Source organism: Lepus europaeus, chromosome 3, assembly GCF_033115175.1.
Source record: "Lepus europaeus isolate LE1 chromosome 3, mLepTim1.pri, whole genome shotgun sequence".
NCBI classification, from domain to species: Eukaryota; Metazoa; Chordata; class Mammalia; order Lagomorpha; family Leporidae; genus Lepus; species Lepus europaeus.
In genome coordinates, this window is record NC_084829.1 from 137,269,591 (window position 1) to 137,297,297 (window position 27,707).

At 40.3% G+C, this 27,707-nt stretch overlaps 1 protein-coding gene across 1 annotated transcript in view; it reads left to right on the forward strand.

The window, feature by feature from the left end:
- The window catches only part of PEX7 (peroxisomal biogenesis factor 7), an 80,911-nt gene that overhangs the window by 28,103 nt on the left and 25,101 nt on the right, over nt 1–27,707 (forward strand). The window contains exons 6-8 of the mRNA XM_062186821.1: nt 2,885–2,991; nt 5,831–5,944; nt 7,457–7,512. Coding sequence (XP_062042805.1) covers nt 2,885–2,991; nt 5,831–5,944; nt 7,457–7,512 — 277 coding nt within the window. The remainder of the gene's footprint in view (nt 1–2,884; nt 2,992–5,830; nt 5,945–7,456; nt 7,513–27,707) is intronic.

Sequence of the window (27,707 nt, forward strand, 5' to 3'; positions counted from 1 at the left end):
GAGAACAAGATTTGCAGTTGATTCTCATGGTACAACTCATTAAGGACAGAGGTCCTACTTGGGGAGTAAGTGCACAGTGGCGTCTGTTGTTCCTTTAACAATTAACACTCTTATTTATGATGTCAGTGATCACCCAAGGCTCTTGCCATGGGCTGCCAAGGCTATGGAAGCCTTTTGTGACCACAGACTCCTTTAGTATTTGGACACGGCCATAAGCAAAGTGGATGTTCTCTCTTCCCATCAAAGTACCTCCTTCTTTGATGACCCTTTTTTTCCTCTGAGATCTCACAGAGATCCTTCATGTAGGAATATTTTTGAGCATTATGTCTTGTGAAGCTAAACAGTTCTTATTTCCTAGTCCACACTCATTGTAATGTTTTGGTCCTTTAAAGCGGTTCATGTACTTATGAAATGTAATGGGGTAAGCACCAACTCAGTGAATCTTAGTGCTTTTAGTCATGGCTGTTGCAGACTTTATCATTTCAGACCTAGTATTAGATACAAATGTTTGAAAGCTAATATAGACAGCATTTAGGTCTGAATCAAACATTTTTCTCTGGGACTGGGCTTTTTTAGAATAGAAATTTGGGGTAAATACCATTAACTACCTCCATCATAAATAACCTCCTTTGCCTACAAGTGCTAGAACTGGAGCCACCTCAGTGGCTGTGAAATGTATTGAAAAGCATACCCCTGGAAGGGAAGGGGTACTTGTGTCACCCCAGACTGGATTTCCCTATATAACCAGATGCACGGCCTTTGTACCTTCGGCTAGAAGAGAGGGACTGGCATTATACTTTCAGCAGACTGTTTAGGAAGAAAACCCCAAATGGCCGTCTTAGTCCTGGCAGCTGAGATCAGAGCAGGGAATGAGATCCCACCACTGGCCTTGTTGGGACGTGTCCCTGGTTGGTGGGAGCCTGCGTCAGTGGAGCTGTATGTCTTTCTAGAATCACTTGATGAGACGGGGATGTGCTATTCCCAGCAGACCAGTCAGTAGACATGCGTGTCACCTTGCTTTACACACCGAAGGCTGGAAGGTCATGAAAGGTTGTTGCATCAAAACTGTGTGGAATTCTGAAACAAATTCTCCGTGGTCAGGCCACGGAAAGTGATTATTTTTAGGGTCCCTGAAGATATTTGAAGCTCTGGATTGCAGCAGTTCTGAGCCGTTTCCATTCGGTACTTTCAGAATCATCGTTCTCTTTCATCCCTACCTTCTTATCTAGATACAAAAAATTGTTAGTTACTTTCATCTATCAAAGTGATTTTTAGCCTTTTATAAAGTAGCGGGATGGTGTTTTTAAATTAAAGAAGAAGCAAATCCCCCACACAAAGCAATAGTACATATTAATGGATCCATAAAAATGGAGTAAAAGTGTTACAGAAGCACAGAATACAGGACACATACCAAATTTATGATTATGGTGTCCTCTGGACAGGGAAGATGGGAAGTGAGATTGGAAATACAAATAGAAATAGCAGCTTTTTAGGTAGCATCTTATTTTATTTCTAAAATAACTGGGGCAAATATACAAAGTATCTGGGGGCAAGCACTGTGGCGCAGCGGGTTAAGCTGCCTCTCGGATGCCTGTATCCCTCATCCTGCATTGCGGAGCAGTGCCTCTTTGCCTCGTCCCCTGTTGCAGTGGTTTGAGTCCTGGATACTCTGCTGGCACTCTAGCTCACTACTGGTGTGCATGGAAGGCAGAGCAGATGATGGCTCAAGCACTTGAGTCTCTGCCACCCACTTTGGAGACCCAGATGGAGCTCCTGGCTTCAGCCTGACCAACCCTAGTTGTTGTGGGCATTTGAGGAGTTTCTCTCTCTCTCTCTCTCCCTTACGCTGTCTTCCCTCCCTCTTTCTCTGTCTCATTCTGCCTTTCAAATCAAATAATTTTAAGTATTTTTTTAAAAAGTTTGAGAAAAAATGCTTTTTCCATAATTTATAGAAGAAATGACACAGGTGAAAGAGTAGTGGCTCAAGAGGCAGCCATCATTGGCTTTCTGGCATTTGTCCTGCAGGAGCCTGAGGAGCTAGCATTGTGTAGCGTGAATCACTGGGGAGCCAGCTGACCTGGGTTCCTGTTCTCCTGGTCCCACCACGGAGTGTCCTGGGGGAGTTATTTCATCTCTGTGCTGCAGGCGCCTCATCTGTAAAGGATTCTAATCATTTTATACTGTCAAAATTCCTGCTTCGAATAGTTACTGTGATGTCTTACAAAAAGCTAACACACATGAAATGCTTACAACAGTATTTGGCATGTAGGAAGCACTCAATAAATAGGATATTGAACACAGAATGACTTATAAATATGGGTGTATTTCTCATTTTAAACAGTTATTAAGAACTTACTGTATATCTTGTGCCATAAGAAGCCCTTACTACCTTATTCCAACTTTATAAAACATGTACTTTATCACGGGGAAGGAAACTGAAGATCAGCAAAGCTAAGAGATGTGATTAAACCCCAGCAGCTGTCAAATGACTGAGAGGGATTAGAACCAATCTCTGTTGTTTCTCAGAGAATTGTGTGTACAGAGTGCTGATGTTGTTTACTAAACATGATGATTTTCAGTACTTTTCCCGCCCCAAAGTAAAATAACTGGGCATGTGTTTAATCACTGTTGTATTTGTCTTAGGGTGAGATTCAAATTTTCTTCTTTGAGTACCCTAAAAAACATTATCATGGTGCATTAATTTTTTGTAGTCCTTCACTTTTAGTAGTTCTTATGCATTATTATGGTTTAAGAAATGCATAAAGAGAAAAGTATCCTACCAGTGAAAGCAGTGTGTTTTTGCTGGGTCTATCACTGTGAGCACAGCATATCCTCAGCATCCAAATGCCGTGGTGGAAGGTGACCAACTCTTCCTTTGTTCCAGGTGACCAGACTCTCAGAATTTGGGATGTGAAGACAACGGGAGTCAGAGTTGTGATTCCAGCCCATCAGGCAGAAGTTTTGAGCTGTGACTGGTGTAAATACAATGAGGTATAGGAAATGACTGTCCTGAGCTGCTGCTCTTCCTCATGTTAAAATGTTCTAGATTTTATTTATCTTTGTTCCTGTGGGCTTTGATTGTGTTCCTGGACCCATTAAGTTAAATTCAATGCCTTTCATTTCCAATTAATGATTCTTACTGACCTGTATTAGCATTAATTGGATTTAAGTGCTCATAAACAGGCAAAATAAGAAACAGAAGTTCTCAAAAGTTCAGCAGCACAGCCTAAATTGTTTGTTTGGGAAACAATTTACTGAATTTTTTTCTTGATTGGTCCTAACCCTGCCACTTTGTTTCATCTCTTCTATTCATTTCTTTTTCACTTTGTTAGGCAGCTGAACTGTTTGTAACTTAGTTTTTAATTAGACAGTCTTATCAGTTTTACAAATTTCATGGTTTTTTTTTTTTTTTTTAAGATTTTTACTTATTTGAAATACAGAATCACAGAGAGAGGTAGAGAGAGAGAGAGAGAGAGAGCTTCCATCATCTGTTTCACTCCCCAAATGGCCACAATGGCTGGAGCTGAGCCCATCCGAAGTCAAGAGCCAGCAGCTTCCTCCAGGTCTCCCACATGGGTGCAGGGACCCAAAGACCCGGGCCGTCCTCTACTGCTTTCCCAGGCCACAGCACAGAGCTGGATCAGAAGTGGAACAGCCAGGACTAGAGCCAGTGCTCATATGGGATGCTGGCACCTCAGGCTGGGGCTTTAACCTGCTATGCCACAGCGCTGGCCCCTTCTTTTTTTTTTTTTTTTTTTTACTATATTTGAAAGGCAGAGTTAGAGGGAGAGACAGAGAAAGAGATCTTCATCCACTGGTCCACTCTCCATGGCTACAATGGCCAGAGCTGGACAAGGCTGAAGCCAGGAGCCAGGAACTCCATCTGGTTTTCCCACATAGGTGGCAGGGACCCAAGCTCTTGAACCATCTTTTGCTGTTTTCCCAGGTGCATTAGCAAGGAGCTAAACCAGAAGTGGAGCAGCTGGGACTTGAACTGGTACCTGTATGGGATGCCAACATCGCAGGCAGCGGCTTAACCTGCTGCACCATAATTTTATGTTTGTCTTCCTTTTTAAGCTTACTAAATTTTCATGCTTTTGTAAGAAAGCAGTGTCCCAATGTTATTTTTTGTAAAAGTTTCAGTTAAACACATGAGCATATGAATTGGCGAGAGAAATGGATGAAAATGTGTTAATGTTCTGTTTATGTACCTGAAGTGGTTTGTTGACCGTGACAGTGGCTTTGTTTTTGTCCTAGTTGTAAATTACTTAATAAAAATTAAAAGAACATTATACTGTATTGGCCAAGTTCTTTAAATTAAAAAAGTAATAAATAAATATAGCACATATTCAATAATCATACTTGATTTAAAAACACTTTCAGTTCTGATGACTATAGTTTCAGTCTCTCACTAGAAATGGGTTTTCCATGTTAGGGTAGTTAAATTGTGGCTTATGTGTTATAGCTTTGGGAATTCTGAAAAGGATTCTGATATATACTGGAAAGTGTTAAAAAAAACTGGGGGGGCCGTTGTTGTGGCATAGAGGGTAAAGCATCCCTTGTAGGCACCAGTTCACATCCCTGCTGATGGCCTGGAGGAAAGGCAGCAGAGGATGGCCCTTGGGACCCTGCCACCCAAAGACGCTCCTGGCTTTGGCCTGGCCCAGTGCTGGCCATTGTGGCCATCTTGGGTAGTAGACTAGGGTGGAAGATCTCTCTTTCTCTCTTTCCCTCTCTCTGTGTAACTCTTGCAAAATAAGTAAATAAATCTTTAAAAAATTTTTTTAAGCATTAAAACTTTTCCTCCAGTGAGCTTATGTTGAATCCCAGCATACTCAGACAAGGAAGTGCTGCTCTGGTTGATGTGGGGTAGGCTGAGTGTGGACCCAGCATCTGGCCTATTCAGCCAGGAACTCTTGGTTCATCTTGGACCCTGTATAGTGAGATTTCTGCACTTGACTAGGTAAGAGACTCACCTCTGTTGGCATAGATTCTCAGATCTGTTCAGATTTTGTTTTAAGGCCTTGATCCAAGAGAGTTGGGAACAATGATTGGTTTAGATTTAGAAGAACATAAAAATTTAATTTATACCCTGAGCTCTTTCAAATATTCTAAAATTAATAGACTACTTGCCTTTCAATGCCTGTTGAAAACCTTTTGAAAAGAAAAGTGGGCTCATTTGTCAGATACAGTTTATTAAAAGATTTTTTATTTGAAAGGCAGAGTGACAAAGAGGGAGAAAGAGAGAGAGATCTTTCATTTACTGGTTCATTCCACAAATGGCTGTAGCAGCCAGGTCTGAGCCAAGAGAAGCCAGAAGCCCCCTCCTAGTCTCCCATGTGGGTAGCAGAGGCCTAGGTATTTGGGTCATCTGCTGCCCTCCCAAGGGCATTAGCAGGAAGGTAGATGGAAAGCAGAGTAGTTAATAGCCCAGACTTGAACCTGCTTAATCCGCTGTGCTATAATGCCGGCCCCTGTCAGATACAATTTTTATCCCATATGTACTTACTCCTACTACCAAAGGTGAGCAGAAAAGTCCACAATGCCATCAGCACTGTGCCTTTTTCTGTTGTGTGTAGTGTTCCATCATAGTCATAAAACAAGCTGAGTTTCTTTTCTCTCAAGTTACATTAATTTTTGCTGTGTGGTGTCTATTTTGATCCCTTCCTACATACATTTTTTTTTTTTTTTTTTTTTGGCTTTTGAAGAACAACTCTTGGGTTCGTATTAAGTAATTACCAGAAAATAGATATTCTTCCCAGTACGAGAGACCATGTACTGCTTGCTTGCCTAGGTGTAACAGTTTATTTTTCTTTGAATTGTTTTCCAGAATTTGCTGGTAACAGGGGCGGTTGATTGTAGTTTGAGAGGCTGGGACTTAAGAAATGTACGACAACCAGTGTTTGAGCTTCTGGGTCACACCTATGCCATTAGGAGAGTGAAAGTAAGTATTTTTCTTTTTATATGTAGAATAAAAATATAGGCAATCAACGAAGCGCGTATAAAAGAATGTTTTTGTGTTTATGGGTTGGGGTTAATGATTCTTTTATATGTTTGTTTTTGTTACCCAATTAATGGTAGTGGCTATTGAAAGATAAAATTAGGTAAGTTATTTGAATAATTTTTTAATGACTCAGAACTGGTAGACCTTCAGGACTTAGAATTAAATAAAAATGTTTTCACATTCTGTCATCCTCAGTCTACTTACTCCTTTTAATACTGTTTTATAACTATAGCAGTTTACTTTTGGTATTAGGTTATAATTTTCCATGTAGTGGGCAGTTGTCTTTTCTTGTTTGAAACTGGTATAAAGAGGTGGTTAATTCTTTGTTTTCCCTAGTATGGTATCATATGTGAATGTTCACACATGTTAGAAACATAGAAAATTTTCCTTTCTGTGACTTGCAAGGGAGGACGTACCTTGTTTGGCCATCCTTACAGTGACCTGAGTTAGTGTCTCAGCTTTTGTTCAGGCAGGTTCTACTAGTGGTTGTGGACACAGTCTTACTATGTGATATCTCCAGGGTCAATTTTTTTTTTTTTTTACATTAAGGGCATTATTGATATTGTTAATAAGATTACTGTGTTATTACTATTTTAAAAATTCTGAATTTCACTTAGATTAATATTTAAATTTATACTGGCTGTAACATAACACATGAGGCACAGTACTCTGTTTTAGTTTTTCTTGGCAACCCTTTTGTGCCCAGCTTTCAATAGTTGAGAAAAGTTCCATATGTATATTTCTGCACAGTTCTGAGAATAAAATGGGGTAATATAGTGGAAATACTTTGCAAAAAAACCTGTAAAGAGTTATTCAGATGTAGTTATATTACAGTGCTGGTAAGACAAACATTGAAGAAATACAATTATAAAGGACAGCCTATTAAAGTATGTTTATTACTTCTCTAGAATACATTGTTTTTAAATTAGAAATTTTTGATCTTTGATATTTTTCATTAGTTGTATTTGTACATAGAAATAACAAAATTTTTAAATTTGTATATAAAAATTATTCTAACGATGTTATTTATCATTTAAATGATACTTATGATTATAGCAATCATGTTTTCTTAAAGTTGTTAGGTTATATAATTATATATGTGTATACGATCACATACAGAAATCCTTTATATTTGTAAGAATCATTTTTTAATAGTATGAAATTGTGTTTAATTTTTCCAGAAGAACAACATTTTGGAAATATTTTATTCCAGATAAACTCTAAAAAGCTGAGCTTAATTGGAGAATATAAAAATAAATTTTTTTCCTGTAGGTGGATATGTAAAAAACCAAAAGATTTTTGCATCAAATAAAAGCATGTAAGATTCAAGGAGCATACTTTTAAGTAACATCCCTGACTAAACTTATGTGTGTAATAATGTTATGGAATGACCATGGGAAGTAGCATGTTGTCATTACAGCTAAGTTCAATTTTTGTTTTTGTTTTCTGCAGTTTTCACCATTTCACGCTTCAGTACTGGCCTCTTGCTCTTATGACTTTACTGTAAGGTACAGTGGTTTTTAATACATTTCACTGCAAAATAAAATACCAAGTAGCAATTTTGTGTTTTTGCAACTTTTATCAAAGATAGTATGTTTGCCTTACTATCAGGAAAATAATCTGAGCTGGGCACATGTGAGTATTTACCACTAGGACTGGTGTTGTTTTTCCTGCTTTCATGATCCTGCCACATATCTGAGTAAATTCTTTCTATTCAAAGATAAGCCCAGTTTCTCTGCTTAAAAGCCTCTTATTCCTGTCTAATTTATTGGCAATTGTCTCTAGTACAATGTTAAATAATTCCTGGTGTTAAAGAAAATGCCTTTAGTGTGGAATTAAGATAAATTATACAGACAGAAATATATTTCTTTATCAGTGCTGTGATGGACTCATGTTTTCTTTTTTTAAAAATCAGTAATGAATCTTAAATTTTGTGGGAAGCTTTTTTTAGCATCTATGGAGATAATCATGCTGTTTTCTTCTCAGAGCTACAGCATCAGCGTTACTATAATAAGGGATTGATCCAGCTGTGCATTCCTAGACTCACTCCTACTTGTTCTTTGTAGCTAATTTTCTTGTTGTAGTGTTGATTCTGGTTGCTCATGTTTGATTTAGAGCTTTTGCATCAGTATTCAAAGGTGGTATTAATCTGTAGCTGGTTTTTTTTTTTTTTTTGGCATTTGTAACTGTATTTTACTTGATTCAAAGAAAAGAATTAAGGCATTTTCCTTCATGTTCAGAATTCTGGAACAATATTTGCAGCATTCAGGTGATTTGGTCTTTGAAACTTTGTAAGAATTCCTGTGATATTAGCTGCTATGTCCTTTTTTTGCGCAGTACTTTTTTCTTAATTTTTAAAACATTTCTTCTATGGAAATGGAAATGTTTGTTTAAGCTTTCTATTTCTAATGGGATCAATTTTAGAAATTACCCTTTACGTGTAAATTTTCATATTTGTATAGATTTGTGTACTGCTTTATGCTTTTTAAATTACTTTTTCCAATGGTTATTTCACTCTTGTCATTTCTAAGTTTTAATATTGTGGATATTCCCTTGATTGAGTTATATAGTGATTTGTGTTGCTATTTTTCTTTAGCAAATGGAATTTTGATTTTTTTTTGACAGGCAGAGTTAGACAGTGAGAGAGAGAGACAGAAAGGTCTTCCTTCCGTTGGTTCACTCCCCAGATGGCCGCTATGGCCATTGTGCTGTGCTGATCCAAAGCCAGGAGCCAGGTGCTTCCTCCTGGTCTCCTGTGCAGGTGCAGGGCCCAAGCACTTTGGGCCATCCTCCACTGCCTTCCTGGGCCACAGCAGAGAGCTGGACTGGAAGAGGAGCAACTGGGACAGAATCCGGCTCCCCAACCGGGACTAGAAACTGGGGTGCCGGCACCACAGGTGGAGGATTAGCCTAGTGAGCTGTGGCGCTGGCTGGAATTTTGATTTATTAGAACTGTTTTTCTATTCTCTCCTTTATTCTGCTTTTATTTTTGCTTCCTTCTTGGTACTTTCTTCTTCTTCTTTTTTTTTTTTTTGTTTGTTTTTTTTCCAGTTTTTTGACCTGGGAGTTTATTTTTATTCTTTCATTTTGTTAAGTGTTTAAAGCTATAGATTTTCTTTTGTTTACTATTTCAATTATAGCTTAAGATTTCTGATACATAATTTTTCATTATCGTTTTAAAAATTAAGAAGTTCTGCTTGCCTTTCCTCTTCTTCTAACAGTTATATAATAGGAAAGTGCTGTAATCTATTCAGTTTCTCCATGTCAGTGCTCACCATCTACCCCAAACATTTCCAGACTGAAACTGTGGAGCTAGATCATTGGCTGTGGGTTAGAGCTCTGTATGTGGAGATGAAGGCCATTCACTTACTGGAGATTCAGTCTATAAGAATAAATGAGTCAAAGGGAAATAAGTGTAGAGAAAGAAGAGCAAAAGGAGTATTTTTGGAAGGAAAATGGTGTGTGAAGGCAGAAGAGAACAGCCTGCTAGAAACAGGAAGAGACCTGGAGCATGCTGTGTGTCATAGAAAATGCAGGAGGAGAGGGCTTAAGCAAGATGAGGATGGCTGGGGCTGTGAGATCCTCCAGATGGGGTGGACAGGAGGAAGAGGAAGGCTAGGATCCACTCGTGGGATCAACAGGGATTTCCAGATACGGAATCTAGTTGAATTTCAGAACCTTCCTGGTGTTTGAAACTGGTCGTGAGATGGCATTAGCAATGGAGAGGATGTGTAATCTTTTGCTGATATCATCTTTAGTGTCCTTGACAGATTTAATTGGGTTTTTCTGACTTTTGTGACCTATCAACTGAGGGATATCTTAAATCTCTCTAGGTGTTGTTTGTGATTAAAGGAGTTGACCTACTGACAACCCATGCTTGGTTTTGGAATTGTCATCATGATCTTAACCTACTCACTGTTTTGTCTGTATACTTCAGTACCTCTAAGTACCTGGTTAGGAAATACCTTACTTCTGTGGTTGTAAATTTTTCTGAATATCCATTGCATTGCTCTTAAAATCTTGTAGGTATCAAACCATTCTCAGAAATCATCACAATTTTTGGCTCACAGTCTAATTTCCCTCTACCTTTCAGTAATTAGGCTTTGCTTCTTTTTTGAGCACTGAGCAAGTCTGTAGATTAGGGGATAGATTTTCTTTTCTTTTTTTTTTTTTTTCAAAGATTTATTTTTATTTATTTGAAAGACAGAGTTACAGAGAGAGAGGTCTTCCATCCTCTGGTTAACTCCCGAGATGGCTGCAACGGCCAGAGCTGTGCTGATCCGAAGCCAGGAGCTTTTTCCAGGTCTCCCACATGGGTGCAGGGGCCCAAGGACTTGGGCCATCTTCTACTGTTATTCCAGGCCATAGCAGAGACCCGGATTGGAAGAGGAACAGCCAGGTCGCAAACCGGCGCCCATATGGGATACTGGCACTTCAGGCCAGGGCGTTAACCCGCTACAGCGCCGGCCCCCTCCAGGCGGGGTGGGGGGGATAGATTTTCAGTATTCCTGGGCAAGAGATGACTTAGGTCCTGATTCTGAGACATGCCAAAAAATTAAAGGTGTGACAACTGTATTTGTGAGCATGTGGAATCATTGAGATGCTAGCTAAATAATAGGAGGGCTTTAACATAAAGCTGAAAAGGATATTTCAGTAGGTGGTTATCCTGTGGAACATAGAGACCAAGTTTCTTTACATGTAACATGGAACTTAGTAGTATCTGGGAGGACAGAGAGGCAGAGAGAGAGAGAGAGAGAGAGAGGTCTTCCATCGTCTGGTTCACTCTCCAAACGGCTGCAACAGCTGGAGTTGGGCCGAACTGAAGCCAGGAGCCAAGAGCTCCTCTGGGTCTCCCATGCGAGTGCAGGGGCCCAAGGACTTGGGCCATCTTCTACTGCTTTCCTAGGCCATAGCAGAGAGCTGGATTCGAAGTGGAGCAGCCTGGACTTGAACCGGAGCCCATATGGGATGCTGGCACTGCAGACAGCGGCTTTACCTACCAGGCCACAGAGCTGGCCCCCTGTTTTCAACTTTTGTGTCTCAGGCCACATCCTGAGCCCTATTGCCTATAATCTCAGCAAAAGGCTATACATCTTCTTAAATATAATCATGGAAATCAAGCACAAGCTATATCAGTTTCCACCTACAAATTTATATAAATCTATACCTCTTCATTTCTCTTTCCTTAATTGCAGCCTTGGACATGAGTGGTGTGGATGCCTGAAACTCCTGTGTCTCCAGGACTTTACTCCCTGACGTTGCTTCTCCCTCCTGTGTCATCAGTTTGCAGCTCCATTGCAGCTCCATTGACTTTTCTCCTCAGCCTGAAAATCCTTCCTGTGTCCTGTGCTTTCCTGTTCCTTTTCTCCCGTGTTTCTGTTTCCTTTTTAGCCACACTTGTAGTGTCTGCTTACGTTTCCTTTTACAGGCCCATTCTCAGCTCCTCAAAGTCCCAGGGTACTCCGCTGTGGAGGTCTTCCCCTATATTATGAGCCTATAAAATGGATCCACATCACTGATTAAGCAGGGTTAATTATACTGAAGAGATTTTTATGCTTTGCTTTTGAAGTGCTTTGGCAGTGAGTAATTCATTTATGATTGATTATGATTTTTCTTGGCAATCATGCTTACTCAGGAATTCTTGTGAAGAAAAAAAATCTAACCTAGAAATTGCTTTCACATGGAATGAAATGTTTCCAAATACCAATTTATCTATCAATAATGTTATTATATTAATTTTAAATATAATGAAATTTAGTTCATGTAAGAGTATTTAAAATTTTCCGCTCAGAGGCATTAGACCCTTGGCGGCATATAGGCTCAGACACTTAGGGTTACACATACACTACTCCTCAGCCCACCCTGGCTTCAGCCCCCACTGCTCTACCTAGGTCGCTCTGGCAAGAGCCACCAGCGGTCTGTGTCGGACCAAATCTGGTCCACCTGTCAGCACTTGTCATGCTGAACCTTGCTGCTGTATCACACTGTTGATGAGACGTCCATTCCAGAAATTTCCTGTCCCTTGTTCTCCTCTGACCCTTCTTGTGCTTCATCATGGCCTCTCCTTCCTTCCCGTTAACCATGACAGGGTCCCTTTGGCTTGGCTCTCATTTACACACCCAATATGAGCCAGGACTCCCAGCCCCCTCCAGCTGTGCCCTCTTTGGGCTTGAGCCTTAGCCCTTCACATTCAGCTGTCTGAGTGCTGGCCGTTGGCCCTGAGTGTCCCCCAGGCATCGTCTCACACTGAGCTCCTTGTTTCCTGCTGGTCTTGCTTGTTTATCTATCAGCTAATGGTGACATTATCCCTCATCAGACAAACTCTGAGACCTGGAATTCTCCCTTTTCTGAGAGATTGATAAATATTTTTCCAAATATGAAGCAGAGTACAAAACTTTTTAAACCAAATTCCCTCACAAGCACTAAAAAGAACAGTGTCATTTCATTTTCAGAAATAGAATTTTAATTTTAACATACATTGTAGCTCTAGCAGTACTGTTTTACCTCTATACAAAGTATAACTGGAGGCTAGAAATTGTGCATTCCAACATTGGATTGTCACTTATAAAAAGGAAAATAAATAAAATCATTTGAAAAACTTTCATTTTTGGATATATTCATTATGTGTATGAACTTTAATTGCACTAATGATTTTTTGTGAATCCAGTCTCATTATTTCTGTGTGGTGACCACCAAATGGAAAGGTCAAAAGTGCGTTTTTGGTAGAATTTTATCCCATGTGATATGAGTTAAATTTATCCTCTGAAGAATTTTATGTCTGATTGAATTGGTGTTTTTAGTGCCAGAAAAATAATTTCAACAGAAAGAAAAAAGATTTATGGTATAAGACCAATAGTTAGCTCTTTAGTTTTTAGCACTGATAATTACACAGCTATCATTGTTAGATTCTGGATAGTTACTCTGTATAATACAGGCTCTTCCAATATAAGTGCCCATTGTTAACATTTTGTTTAGTTTTTTATTCATGTGAAAGGTAGAGTTACAGAGAGACACAGAGAGATTATCGTCTGCTGGATTATTCCTCCAGTGGCTGCAGCAGCTAGGGCAGAACCGGCCAAAGCTGGGAGCCTAGAACTCCATCAAGGTCTCCCACATGGGGCAGAAGCCTAAGGACTTGGGCCATCTGCTGCTGCTTTACCAAGCACATTAGTAGGAAGCTTGATCAGAAGTGGAGCAGCCAGGACTCGAACTGGTGCTCATATGAGATGTTGGTGTTGCAGGCAGCAACTTAAGCTGCAGCCACAACACTGGGCCCTAGTTTTTCAAACTTTAAAATTTTCATTCTAGCATTTTCATATAACATTTGGTGGGTGTTATATCAAAGTTGAAGATTCATGAGTATTTTAGTGTTATGAAATGCAAGTTTTGTATTTGTTTTGTGTAGATGTGTATCATACCCTGTAGAGGAAGAAGCTTTGAGTTCTTATTTAGTAATTCTTTATGTTTCACTAAATAATGAAAATCTACTATGTAATATATAACATGGCATTTTCTATTATTTACCATGGTTTTAGTTAAAGAAAAACTTCAACCTTTATGAAAAATATCAGAACTTCCTCCTGGTAATGAGCACTGTACTGCATAAAAGTATACATTCATTCTTTCTAAATTTCACTCAGGTTGGTACTGAATCTAAAATGTTTCATAGTGAATGAGTTCCACCCTTCTCCGAATGTCATCAAAGACTGTGGCTCATTATCTTCCTCCTGGTGTAGCCACTCTTAGGTTACTTCTCTTTCTTGTCGAGCCTTATTGGCTTTGTTAACCATCCATAAGCATGAGTTGATCTCTGAATGGCTGTTTTGGGTTTCTTATCAAGCAGATCATTTGATAAGCAATCAGAAATCAGTAAACCAGGTATGTCTGGCTGCCAGACGAAGGTAAAAGCTGCTTCTGTTATGTGTTTTCTTTAGAGAGAGTAACAGTTTATCATTTCCACATGGTAGTGTATACTTCTCAGATATTTAAAGATGTAACTTCCATAAATTGATAAAGCTAAAAAGATCATGGAAGGGCCGGTGCCGTGGCTCACATGGCTAATCCTCCGCCTGTGGCGCTGGCACCTCAGGTTCTAGTCCCGGTTAGGGCACCGGGTACTAGTCCCGGTTGCTCCTCTTCCAGTCCAGCTCTCTGCTGTGGCCCAGGAGGGCAGCGGAGGATGGCCCAAGTTCTTGGGTCCTTGCACCCGCATGGGAGACCGGGAGGAAGTACCCGGTTCCTGGCTTCGTATCAGCGCAGCGCTGGCCATAGCGGCCATTTGGGGAGTGAACCAACAGAAGGAAGACCTTTCTGTCTGTCTCTCTCTCACTAACTCTACCTGTCAAATAAAAAAAAAAAACATCATGGTAGCCTCAAATAAGGTAACATTCTTTGGTTTCATGATACTTTTATAAGTATTCTAACCCTTAAATCAAAATTAAAAATTGGTGATCTTTTGTAATAATAAAACAAAATAACCACTTCATTTTTAAAGATTTTTTTGGTGAAAAAAACATGAAGTGAATTTTAGTTTTAATGATACACAGCGTGGTGCGCCGGCCGCAGCGCGCCAGCCGCGGCGGCCATTGGAGGGTGAACCAACGGCAAAGGAAGACCTTTCTCTCTCTCTCTCATTGTCCACTCTGCCTGTCAAAAAAATAAAAAATAAAAAAAAATTTTAAAAAATGATACACAGCTGTAGTCATCTACAGTTTGTATGTGGGAATCTCTCTCTACCCATACCTGCAGCATTAATATTTCCAGCTCAACTGTTAAGCTACTTTTCAGTTACAAAATTGTACGGCTGTGCTCTGCTTTAACATCAAGCATGTTTATAGAATATCTTATATGACAGCCATTGTAATAGACATTTTGGAATTCTTACTGGGGAAATGATAAGAATAAAGACTTGGAGAAAACTACAAACACACCTGAGGGAACCCTGAGCGTGTCAGTTTCATTCATGTAATAGGAGATTATGTGCTCACAAATGCAAGTATAGATATGGAGTCATAGAAGGTACATATTTAATGAAGTACTCGTGGGCTGGCACGTTCCCTAGTATCATAGCAGTTAGGACCACAGGCTGTGGAGCCAGACTGCCTGCTAATACTTAAATAATTATGCTAAGCAAGTTATTTTAAAACTATATACCTCCTTGTCCATAAAATGGAGATAACAGTTCCTACCACATAAGTTCTGTGATGAGCTAATAGACACAGTTGCTGGAGCATACTAAGTGCTAGGTAACTGTCTGGCGGAATGAGTGGTGGTAGAAGACTAGTTTCCTTGGGTCTGAGGTCATTTCAGCTTTAGCCTTCAAAGGTGAACTACTCATTTTTGTTTTATGGTAGTGAAAGCAAACAGTCGCAGCATGACCTTTTGTTGTCATCTGCTCCTTTCGGGGGAGAGGCAAGTACAAAGTAGGGTAGAAAGATATCTAGAATCATCTCTGTCCCTCCACTTACCTTATTCTCTAAAGACCTTTAGGCAAGTTCAGTGGGTTAGACACCTGTTACAAGGTGCAGTGAGCATTTGGCCCTTTGAGTGAGACTTGGGATGAAAGGCTGCCTCCTCTATTTACTGGCTGGGAAGTGGTGCTTACCTGGTGACAGTGTTCAGAGGGTTAAATGAGTAGTATCCGTAAATGCTTTTTTTTTTAAAGAGTTATTTATTTATTTTTTATTTTATTTTATTTTTGACAGGCAGAGTGGACTGAGAGAGAGAGAGAGACAGAGAGAAAGGTCTTCCTTTTCCGTTGGTTCACCCCCCAATGGCCGCTGTGGCCGGCGTGCTGCGGCTGATGCACTGCGGTGATCCGAAGCCAGGAGCCAGGTGCTTCTATTTGAAAGTCAGAGTTACACGGAGAGAGGAGAAGCAGAGAGAGAAAGAGAGAGGTCTTCCATCCACTGGTTCACTCCCCAATTGGCCACAACAGCCAGAGCTGCGCCGATCTGAAGCCAAGAGCCAGGAGCTTCTTCCAGGTCTCCCACGTGGGTGCAGGGGCCCAAGGACTTGGGCCATCTTCTGCTATCCCAGGCCACAGCAGAGAGCTGGATTGGAAGAAGAGCAGCCAGGACTTGAACCAGAGCCCATATGGGATGCCAGCACTTCAGGCCAGGGCGTTAATCCGCTGTGCCACAGAGCCGGCCCCCGTAGATGCTCTTGACTTGTAGTAAGCGCTAAGAATAATGGCAGGTGTTTGGAATGAGAATACTCAGTAATGCGTTTCCTGTTTTATCTTGTGTGTAAGTACCTTAGGGAGAGTTGGGTATTAATCATTTATGCCTTAATACCTTACCCACTCTACATTAAGACAGTTGCATTGCTTAAACTCATCAAGGAGCTTTGTCATGGGCAATTTTATCACACTGTGAAGGTGAGGTAGGGGAAGTGAACCTGGTGAACTTGGTGCAGCATGAACCAGAACAGTGGTCACACAGTGTGAAGTTGAACAGAGGGGGCGTTTTGTTTACATCCATAGCCAAGTGACCGTTTCTACTTCATTGCCACCTATTTAAATCTTTTCCTCTAAATTACTGCAGTAGTTATCTATATAGGTTTAAAAAGTATATTTATTTATTATAAAATTTAATTTAGTTATAATTTAGTTTCTTATGCAGTCACATGACTCCTCCCTGAGGCTTTTTTGTCAATCATGAGATGTATTGTCCTTTTTTTTCTGTTTTGCTATTTTTTTCAAAAAAGGTTTGTTTATTTGAAAGGCAGAGTTACAGGGAGAAATGGAGAGTGAGGGAGAAAAGACACCTTCCATCTGTGTGTTCACTCCCCAAATGGCATCAATAACCAAGGCTGGGTCAGGCTGAAGCCAGGAGGCAACACCATCTCAGTCTCTCATGTGGGTAGCAGAGGCCCAAGCACTTGGACCACCTTCCACTGTTTTCTCAGGTGTATTACCAGGGAGCTGGATTGGAAGTGGAACAGTAGGGACTTGAACCAGTGCTCATGTGGGATGCCAGTATTGCAGGAAGTGGCTTAACCTGCTATGCCACAACGCCAGCCCTGAGATAAATTTTTAGGAAATGTAAATGTCAACAAAGATGGAAAGCTTCTTACATAGTGCCCAGCCCACATTGGAGACACAGTAACTTTTATTTTCTTTTTCAATCCCATGTACTCAAACATATATTCTTCAAACTTTATCTATAGTACCATATTATTATAAATATATATTGTTATATTTCTGATCAAAATTGCTAAAACTCAGCAAAATCACAAAGAGTCTGAAATCATGATATCTGAAATTTATTTTTAAAAGCTTTAGCAAAAATACTGTTTTATGTTGGGGCTGGCATTTTGGCATAATGGGTAAAGCCACTGCCTAGAATGCCTGCATCCTATGTGGGTGCTGGTTCATGTCCCAGCTGCTTCACATCTGACCCAGCTCCTGGTTAATGACCTGGGAAAAGCAGCAAAAAAATGGCCCAAGTTCTTGGGCCCTTGTCTCCCATGTCTCCCATGTGGGAGACCCAGAAGAAGCTTCTGGCTTCTGTGGGGCCCAGCCTCATCTGTTGCAGCCATCTGGAGAGTGAACCAGTAGATGGAAGATCTCTCTCTGTTTCTCCCCTTATGTCTATAACTCTTGACTTTCAAATAAATAAATGTCTTAAAATTATTTTACATAAGTTTGTGAAGAGGGAGAAAGGTAAAATATAAAATTTTAACAGTTGGCAAACTAGATGAAGGGTATTAGGTGTTTGATTTTTTTTCTTAAGGTTGATAATTTTTTAAAGATTTATTTTTATTTATTTGAAAGAGTTACAGAGAGAGAGGAAGAGGGAGAGGGAGAGGGGAGAGAGAGAGAGAGAGAGAGAGAGAGAGAGAGATCTTCCTTTCCATTGGTTCACTCCCCAAATGACCGAAATGGCCAGAGCTGAGCTGATCCGAAGCCAGGAGCAAGGAGCTTCTTCCAGGTCTCCCTTGTGGGTGCAGGGGCCCAAAGAGTTGAGCCATCTTCTACTGCTTTCCCAGGCTATAGCAGAGAGCTGGATCAGAAATGGAGCAGCTGGGTCTCAAACCGGTACCCGTATGGGATGTGGGCGCTGCAGGCCAGGGTTTTAAACCACCACGTCACAGCGCCAGCCCCAAGGTTGATACATTTAAAAAAAAAAAAATAAGAAAAAACTGAATTGCATTTGTTCATGCAAAATAAGCCACTGAAGATGTTTTTAATACCTTCTAATAAATTGACTTGTAGTATTTAATTATGAAATAAGATAAATGGCTGTATTGTATTGCATAAGCAGGAAAATGATCTTTAATTGGATTGTAGGCAACTGAGAATCTTAACACAGCCTCAGATACAGAAATACCTTTTGTCTTTGTCACCTTTACGCTCACGGGATCTGCCTTTATATAGTAAGTGTCTTAACTTTGGTGTGGTTGATGGGCTTTTTTGATCCTTATGTTTATTAGCACAGAGATTTCCACAGGCAGATACTTCTCTTTCTTCCCCTTCCCCATAAAAAAAGGTCAGGCAAAGTCAACACATAGTATAGCTGAATATGTACTCTGTCTCACAGATCTTCCCTGTCAACTTCACCTGCTCCCCTTTCCCTGTGAAAAAAAGGTCAGTCAGAGTAAACAGGTGAGACAGGCGGCTGAGTGTGAGCTCCTTCCTGTGCGGTGTCAGACGCTCACTGCACCTGCTATAAATCTCTCTGCATTTGTGCTTCAAGCCACGAGAAGTCGTGTAGCTCGTGATATGACACTCATTGTTAACATTTGCAGAAACTGTGGTTTCTTCAGGTGATGGGAGATTTGTTTAATGTTCCATGCCTTTCAGATATCTTAGTAGATATAAATGTCTTTGTAACCCTGTCCCATTTTTTGCTTCATGGCAAAGGTTTGCAGACTTCACCACTGACATCAGGAAAGCATCTCAATGGAGCCATCTTTGGTTTCCTTTCTAAGAATGACCATACAATCTTTAGCTTCCCAGATCTAATGCTTGTAAGGATGTTTTAGTACTGAATATATTTTGTGTTAATAAAGCACATAGCCTGATTATAGAATAGGATTCATCTATTTCATCCCTAGGACATGGATGTGCCAAGTAAATGTTCATAGATATAAGAAAATTTAAATTGTATGGAAAATTACAATACCTCTTGGCTATAAAAGGTTGTAAACAATTGCATTTTATTATGGTTGCTACTCTACTAATGTGAAAGAAGTCATTAATAAGACTGATTTAAAGTGGAAAGCCCTATTTAGGTGAGGAAATATTTTACAGGGAGAAATCTCAGCTATTTTATTATGTTTAAGTCAATACCAATGAGATTGAAAATTGTATCATGTAATAACTTTGGAACCATTATATTGGTATCTTGATTGTTAACTACAGTTATAGATAGACATTTCTGTTTTTCTCTGTAATCCATTGTAATATGCAACATACTAATCTTTTTGAGTTTTATATACTTGTGTATTAAAGTATGGGTTATAAAGCAGTAACTTTCAGGTTTGTTGGTAAGTTAGTTTTGTAATATGTCTCAAAAGAGTGTTCCATTTAACTTGTGTAAATGAAAAAAAGCCTTCTGTTCATTATTGTTGTACTGGAAGGATCTTCTCATGAATTGAGGTATAATTTCATAAGCTAAATGTCAGGTGAAAAATGGAAATAATTTCCTATAAAACTAAACAACATACATTAATTAGAAAAGACTTCTGATTTTAAGTAGCTTGATTTATAACTGCAGAACACTTTCAGTATTATTTAGAGCTAAATTTTTTCTTTAAGAATCAAACCAAATGCATGTCTAATTCACAACCTAATGCAAGCACATGAATAAATAGATAAATCTAAAAGGAGTAAGGAATGTTAAGCCTTAGCTTAATGCCGAGTAAGTCACTGCTTTGAACTTTGAATTGTGCTGATTAGTTCCAACAGAAAATTTATGGATTTTGTCAGTTAATTTACATTATAATTTTTTGAAAATTCTGTTGTATAGTTTCATTAAGGCAACTGAGTAAATTTTGTAGAATATACAAGTATTTGTATTTTCTAATGTAGGTGATGTTGCTTTGCCTCATTTTCTGTGGTAGAAAGTCACAAGATAATATCAGAAAATGAAAAAAAATCAATGAATTCTGTGAGCACATGATTTAGAAATAGAGAGTAAAATATCAGAAGAAACAACTAGAAGAATCTCGAGTGATTGCCTCTGAGGTGAAGAGTTGATAAAGAGGTATGACAGGAAGCCTGTGGTTCTTTGTATAAGTCTTGATTCTAATCTGGCAATTATATTTTTTTTAAAAAATGGTAATTGAGCAGAAAACCCCAGTCTTTGCTTCACTTAGCCACTGGCACACATGCTAAACCTATTTATTCAGGTCAACTTTAGAAGGCCTTGGACATTGACTGTGTTCCCTAAGAAGTCACAGGTAAGTCAGTGACCCTTGAAGTCCATCCAGAAACCCTGATCTGGAATGTGGCAACATAAGTATTCTAAAATTAAATTCTTAGAGATTTGACTTACGGAAATGAACTCTACAAAGAATAAAAAAAACCACAATTGTTAATCTGTTTTTATCTTAAGATTCAGCCGAGTCCCTTACCTTTCTCCACTGTATCATTTAGGGCAGGAGTGTACATGTACAGGCATGCATGTGCAAAATAGGAACCATTTGTAGCAGCTCAAATACAGAAGTAGAATAACAGTCTCAGGGTATGGGGTTCCTCAGAGCCCGGGGTAGCAGGACCAAGGGAAGTACCGCAGGACCAAGGGAGGTAGTGCAGAGCCCGGGGTAGCAGGACCAAGGGAGGTAGCGCAGAGCCCGGGGTAGCAGGACCAAGGGAGGTACTGCAGGACCAAGGGAGGTAGCTCTGAGCCCAGGGTAGCAGGACCAAGGGAGGTACTGCAGGACCAAGGGAGGTACCGCAGAGCCTGGGGTAGCAGGACCAAGGGAGGTACCACAGGACCAAGGGAGGTACCGCAGAGCCCGGGGTAGCAGGACCAAGGGAGGTACCACAGGACCAAGGGAGGTAGTGCAGAGCCCAGGGTAGCAGGACCAAGGGAGGTAGTGCAGAGCCCGGGGTAGCAGGACCAAGGGAGGTAGCACAGAGCCCAGGGTAGCAGGACCAAGGGAGGTACTGCAGGACCAAAGGAGGTAGCGCTGAGCCCGGGGTAGCAGGACCAAGGGAGGTACTGCAGGACCAAGGGAGGTAGCACAGAGCCCGGGGTAGCAGGACCAAGGGAGGTACTGCAGAGCCCGGGGTACAGGACCAAGGGAGGTACCACAGGACCAAGGGACATACCGCAACTGCTTTCCTCCAAGTGCCCGTTTCATCACCCTTCCTTTTTCTGCAGACAGATTTGTTGCTTCTTTCTTTCTTTCTTTTACTTTCTTTTCTCAGGCTTGCACATGCAGTCTGCAGAAAAAAGAAAACAATGATTTGCTGTGCTCTGTTTTTCTGTCTCCACCTTTGGCAGTGTGTCTCCCCACTTTCCTCAAGCCCCGTCCCTGTGTCACTCCTCCACGGAGGAGAGTTGCCTCATAAAGGAGTAGAGGAGACCATTGCGGGCTTTGCTGACATGCCACAGCCTGGCAGTGCCAGTGAGTTTATTCATAAGTGCCTAGCTGCAGAGATGAGGACATTAGGTATTTCATGGTGATAGAGATAATAAATGACCAGAGCTCAGGTGGCAGCTGCTGTAAGTTTAATGATTTTTGGTATTTTGGCATGGAATGAAATTCAAACACAGCCTTGTCTGATCACATATTCCATCAGTACTTAGGTAAAATGCACTTTTGCTCCAGCTAGCCGCATTCTGAGGTCTCTTACAGTTCAAATGTACATAGTCTAGCCTTTTTTGAAAAGTAAAAATGTTAAGGATTTCTTTCTTTATTTGAAAGGCAAAGTGACAGAGGAGAGACAGATGCACACACAGGAAGAGAGCGAGCGAAAGATGAATCTTTCATCCTCTGGCAGTGCCCACAACAACCAGGGCTAGGTCAGGCAGAATCCAGGACCCAGGAACTCCATCTGGGCCTCCCATGTGGATGGCAAGAACCCAAGTACCTGGGCCATCGTCTACCACCCTCCATGTGTTTTAGCAGGAAGCTGAATGGGAAGCATGGAGTAGCTGGGGCTCACTGCAGTGTAAGATGTGGGAGTCCCAAGTGGTGGGTTAACCCATTGCACCACAACACATGCCCGCATGGGCTGTTCTCATCACTGAGACGGTGATATTCTTTCATGAGGCGAGTTCTTCCAGTTTTGTTTTGTTTTTAGTAAAATATTTATTTGGAACTGAATTGCAAAAAATTATTTAATTACTGTTCAGTTTGTACTAGTAGACTATGAACAGACCTATAGGAGTTTTTCTTTTTTTCCCTTTTCCTGTCTTGTTGAGATGTGGCATTCTGCAGAAAGTCATCCGCATGTCTGTGGATTACAGCCATCAGTATTCTCAGAATAAGTCTTCCATCAGCCTAATGGTTTTCTTTAATTTGTCAAAGTACTCTGACTCTGTGGTATGTGGTTCCTGGACATAGTGTTTATTGTGATGGAGTGGAGTCTGCCTCTCTGAAATACTGATATAATGACAGTTTTAATTGAAATAGAATAATTAACTCATTTTGATACAGAAACTTAATTCTAAAACATAGTTAACCTTGAACATTTGAAAACATGAAAGAAACTTTAAAAAGTTGATGGAAAATGCATGCTGTCTTTTGGTTGTTTTGTTTTTTTAAGATTTATTTATTTGAAAGGTAGAGTTACATAGAGAGCGAGGCAAAGAGACAGAAGTCTTCCATCTGCTGGTTTACACCGCAAATGGCCATGACAGCTAGGACTGGGCAAGACCAAAGCCAGGAGCTTGGAGCTTCATCCAGCTCTCCCATGTAGGTGTAGGGGCCCAAGCACTTGGGCCATCTTCAGCTGCTTTCCCAGGCTATTAGCAGGGAGCTGGATCAGAAATGGAGCATCCAGGACTCAACTGGTGCCCATCTGGAATGTCAGCACTGCAGATGGCAGCTTAACCTGCTAAGCCACAGTGCCAGCCCCACGTGCTATCATTTAATTCAATTTTTTCACAGAAAATTTGAAGTCTCCTAGTATGGTGTGGTCTTTGGATGTTTGTGATAGATTGTACTAAAAGTCATCTTTGAAAATTTTTTGTTCTTTTCTCCATGTTAGTCTTATATTCATTTAACAGACAGTTGGTGCTTTTCTGTTTTAAACCTTATTTTGTTATGAACACAAAAACAAAAGTTTTCCAATCCTATGGCACAGATAAATGAACTAGCAGTCTATAAAATTTTTAAGTGAATGGAAGTTTAACACTTAACAAAATTGTTTAGCTAAACTACAATTTCTGTTTTTTAATCCCATCCAAAACTGACACAGACAATAAAATAATGGGATCATGATTCCATGTGTTTTACTTTGGATGTATTCCTTGCAAAAGATTCAGAGTCTGTGGCTATAAAAAGAATGGATAAGTTGAGTGATACATAAGTTAGGAAGGGATAACAGTAGATGAGAGGATGTAGTAAGTACATATAAAATATTGGAGGGGAAAGGAAATTCCTAAACTCCCTGTCATGGGAGTTCAGATTCAGATTTATTCTGGCTCATAATTTTCTTAGGGTATTGGTTTTAAATGCAAATTGACTGGCTAATGGAGTCTTGGCATGGGCTTTGGCTTATGGAATTTTCTGTGTCCTTTGAGGGAAGCCTGATTTGGCAGAAGCCCTTTTGAACATTCACCTAAAAAATCCTTCCCACCCATTTTCTAAATTTTCAGGCCTGGCAGAAAAGTGAACGGCAGCATGTTTTGGTAAAATCATACTGGCCAAGATGTCCATAGCCTGCACTCTGGGCTGCCTTGAAGTAGCTGTATTTCCATGAGTTGCTTAATCTCTTTGAGCTTATCTTCATCTCTAAAAATGAGAATTATTGTACCTATTGAATCCACCTTGAAAATTAGATTTTGGGATGATCAAGGGCAGTATAAAACAACGTGAAAGGGGCCGGCGCTGTGGTGTAGCAGGTAAAGCTGCCGCCTGCAGTGCTGGCAACCCATATGGGCACTGGTTTGAGTTCTGGCTGCTTCACTTCCGATCCAGCTCTCTGCTATGACCTGGGAAAGCAGTAGAAGATGGCCCAAGTCCTTGGGCCCCTGCACCCACGTGGGAGACCTGGAAGAAGCTCCTGGCTCCTGGTTTCAGATCGGCCCAGCTCCTGCTGTTGCAGCCATCTGGAGAGTGAACCAGCGGATGGAAGACCTTTCTCTCTCTCTCTGCCACTCTGCCTTTCAAATAAATAAATCTTTTAAAAACCACTCTGAAAGCACCATGCACACTTTGTGAAATGCTAGATGTGTTGATTCTTCCTTGCTGAGGAGAGATTGATAAAGTGGCAAAGTCAGTCCGAGATCATCTGTGCTCATTGCTGGGCAGCTGCACCTAGCACTGACCCTGTGCCATTGCTTTTTGGCAGTGATATAGATGGGAGCGGCCTTTTCTTGATGAAGTTGCTGAGTTAATCAAATCCAGTTTTTTTTTTTTTAATAGAAAGCTTTTATTTAATAAATATACATTTCGTAAGTGCAACTTTTGGATTATAGTGGTTCTTCCCTACATACCCCTCCTCCCACCCCGAGACCATCCCACCTCCTACTCCCTCTCCCATTCCATTCTTCATTAAGATTCATTTTTAATTATCTTTATATACAGAAGAATCAAATCCAGTTATATGAAATCACTTTCCTGTGAAAGTCTCTGCCTATCCTATTCTTTGTGTCTAATACATTGTCCATCCCCAGAGTTTTGCCATTGGTTAGTGGTTGGAGCCACAGTTAATACTTTCTTACCAGTAACAACTTTCAGATCTGTAGGTCTCAGTGTTGGTCCTGGGTCAGCTGCCTCAGCATCAACTGGGAGCTGGCTTCTAATGCAAGTTCTCTTTTAAGATTTTTTTCTTATTTATTTTCTATCCTTTCTGCAGACAGCCTGAATTTGGGATTAACAAGCCTTCCAGGTAATTCTGATGCAAATCTAAGTTTGAGAATCACTGGATTAGATCAGTGATTCTCGGTGGGTGATGATTCCCACCCATGTCAGGAGGCTCAACTTTGGCTGTTGATTATAATCACCTGGAGAATGTTCGCACCTCCTAGTGCCCATGCCATACCCCAGGGCGGTTAAATGACAGTTTCTAGCAGGTGGTTCTCATACATCAGTATTCTGGGAAAAAAAATTGTCAGTTGATTCCAAGGTAGTCAGGGTTGAGAACCAGTGCCATATTGGCTTTTTTCTTCTGCTTACTTTCTGCCTGAAAGCACTGTTGTTTCTAATGGGAACTGAGCAAATCTTTGTTGAGAGAAGGTTGGGAAGTACTGCTTTAGTTGGTGGTATCCAAATAGCCAGTAAGCCATCAGCATTCCTAGAAAGAAGGTTCTGGATCCCTCAATTGGAATTTTCAGACACAAAGTTGAGGAATGTTTATTTCCTGAATGTCTGGTATAATGAATCCTTGGGCTGTCATTTCAGAACTGTATCTGTGGAAGATTAAAAAATTATTTGTGAGGTTGGCCTTTGTTATTTGTCTTGTCCTTAATATTCTCATTTTGGTTTATTTATTTATTCATTACTTTGTGAAACATTCTTTGTGTGCCCATATGTGAGTCTCTTTTATACATGCAAGATGAATAGGACAATATCCATGAATTCAAGGAGGTTAGTGCCAGGTAGAGATGGATCGCTAAAGTAATAAATGCATGGAGGTTTTTATTATAAGTGCTGCAATAGAGGTTGGAACCTGGACGTCATTTTTTATTTCTTCTATTCCATTAACCACCTGGTCTTGTTAATTCTTCTCCCTGAATATGCATGTATCTCCAATTCCTCAACCTCTCTTCATCATTGTCACCACCTTAAGTATAAGCTGCTACCATCTCTTCATAGCCACCGATTTCCCTGTACTAACTCTTGGGCCCTTAAGTCTGTTCTTCTTTAAAGACAAAAGTGACCACATTAAGCAAAACAGGCAGTGCTTGGGGAAACTGCTTATTGGGGCACACAGGAATCCTCTCTACTGTCTTCACAATTTTTCCATAAATTTAAAACTTTTCTGAAAATTACTAAAAAAATGTTTTAAATAAGGCAAAACAAACCATATAAATTGTTGCTTAAAACACTTCAGTGAGGTAGGCAGTTGGCCTAGTGGTTAAGATACTGGTTGGATCACCTGGGTCCAACGTCAAAGTGCTCGGGGAGCCCAAGCTCCATTTCTGCTTCCAGTAGTCTGCTGATGCATACCCTTGGAGGCGCTTGTGATGGCTCAAGTGGCCAGGTCCTTGCCATCCACGTGGGAGACCTGGATTGAGTTCCTGGATCATGGATTTGGCCCGTGGTCCTGGCCATTGTAGGCATTTGAAGATTAAAATGGTGGATGAGAGGTGGTTTCTCTCTCGCTCTCTTTGCTTTTCAAATAAATAAAAAAAAAATAAGAATTACTTTATAAATTAATGAATCTCCAGTGTTTTAGGGAGGAGCTGAGGATTGTTTTGTTTAAGAGAAAAATCTCAAATTCTTCAAACGGCTTATAAGACCTGTGTGATCTGGCCCTGTTTACCTCCTCCGGTGACATTTTTCTCCTTTCCTGGGTCCAGGCCCCCCAGGTTGTTTCTGTCACAAGGACCAGGCTCCTTGCTGACCAGGGGGCAAGCTTCTCTACTGCTGCTGTACACCTGACCAAATCCTCAACCTGGAGATTTCAGCTGAATGTCGCTTCTTTGTGTTCTCATTCTTATTTCATCCTGCATTTTCTCCTGGAGGATTTGACAGTTGTAATTACTCATACATTTATGTTTTGGTGATTTTTCAAAACAAACAAAAAGAAACAGTCAGTGTATTCCACCAAACAGCTGCATGAAGGCTGAGGCCATTGATCGTTGCTCTAGAGACTGTTAGACCCAAGCAGTGGAAGCAGAGGGGATTATAATGGTGCATTGTGCCTAAGATTATAAAACACAACTGAAATTAATGTACATGTAAGGCATTGAAAAATCACCTTACATTTCCCTATACTTTTCTCGTAGTTAGCAAAGGTTGGCAAAGAATTAATGCCTAACTCATATAAGTTAAGGACAGGAAAGAAAATGGAAGAACTAAGATAGTTTAAACCTTCTGCTGAATTCATGTATTGGCTAAGTTTCAAAACTATTAGTGCAGAAATTTCAAATTACATTTGAGTAAAATAGAAGTAATTGCAGCCTAATTTTTGAAATAATAGAGTGCTGCATACTTGGTTTGTTAAATAATTGTGGAGCCAAAAGACAAAAAGTAACTCACCCAAGTTGTATTCTGACGTTGCATTATGTTCTCCAATTTAAATGAAAAATGTCCATATAGTTCTTTATTATTTTAATCACTGGAGGCCTAGCAAGTCTATTTACTTCCCATGAGAGAGCTAAAGAGTGAGTAATTATATCAGCAAAGAGACAAAAAGGCACCAGGTTGTATTATATACTAGACTAAAACAAACATTTCACTTAAATAGCGTGTGTCTTATGGACCACTTACTGGTAGATGTAGTTTGACTTCTCCCAATAAAAAGGAGCCCATTTTACATGTGTGTAAAATGGTGGGTAGGTGGATAGGTGCTGAATACATAGCACTTAAGAGACCCTTGAGTCCAGAAGAAAGTTGCAGGGAGAGACTCCTTGCC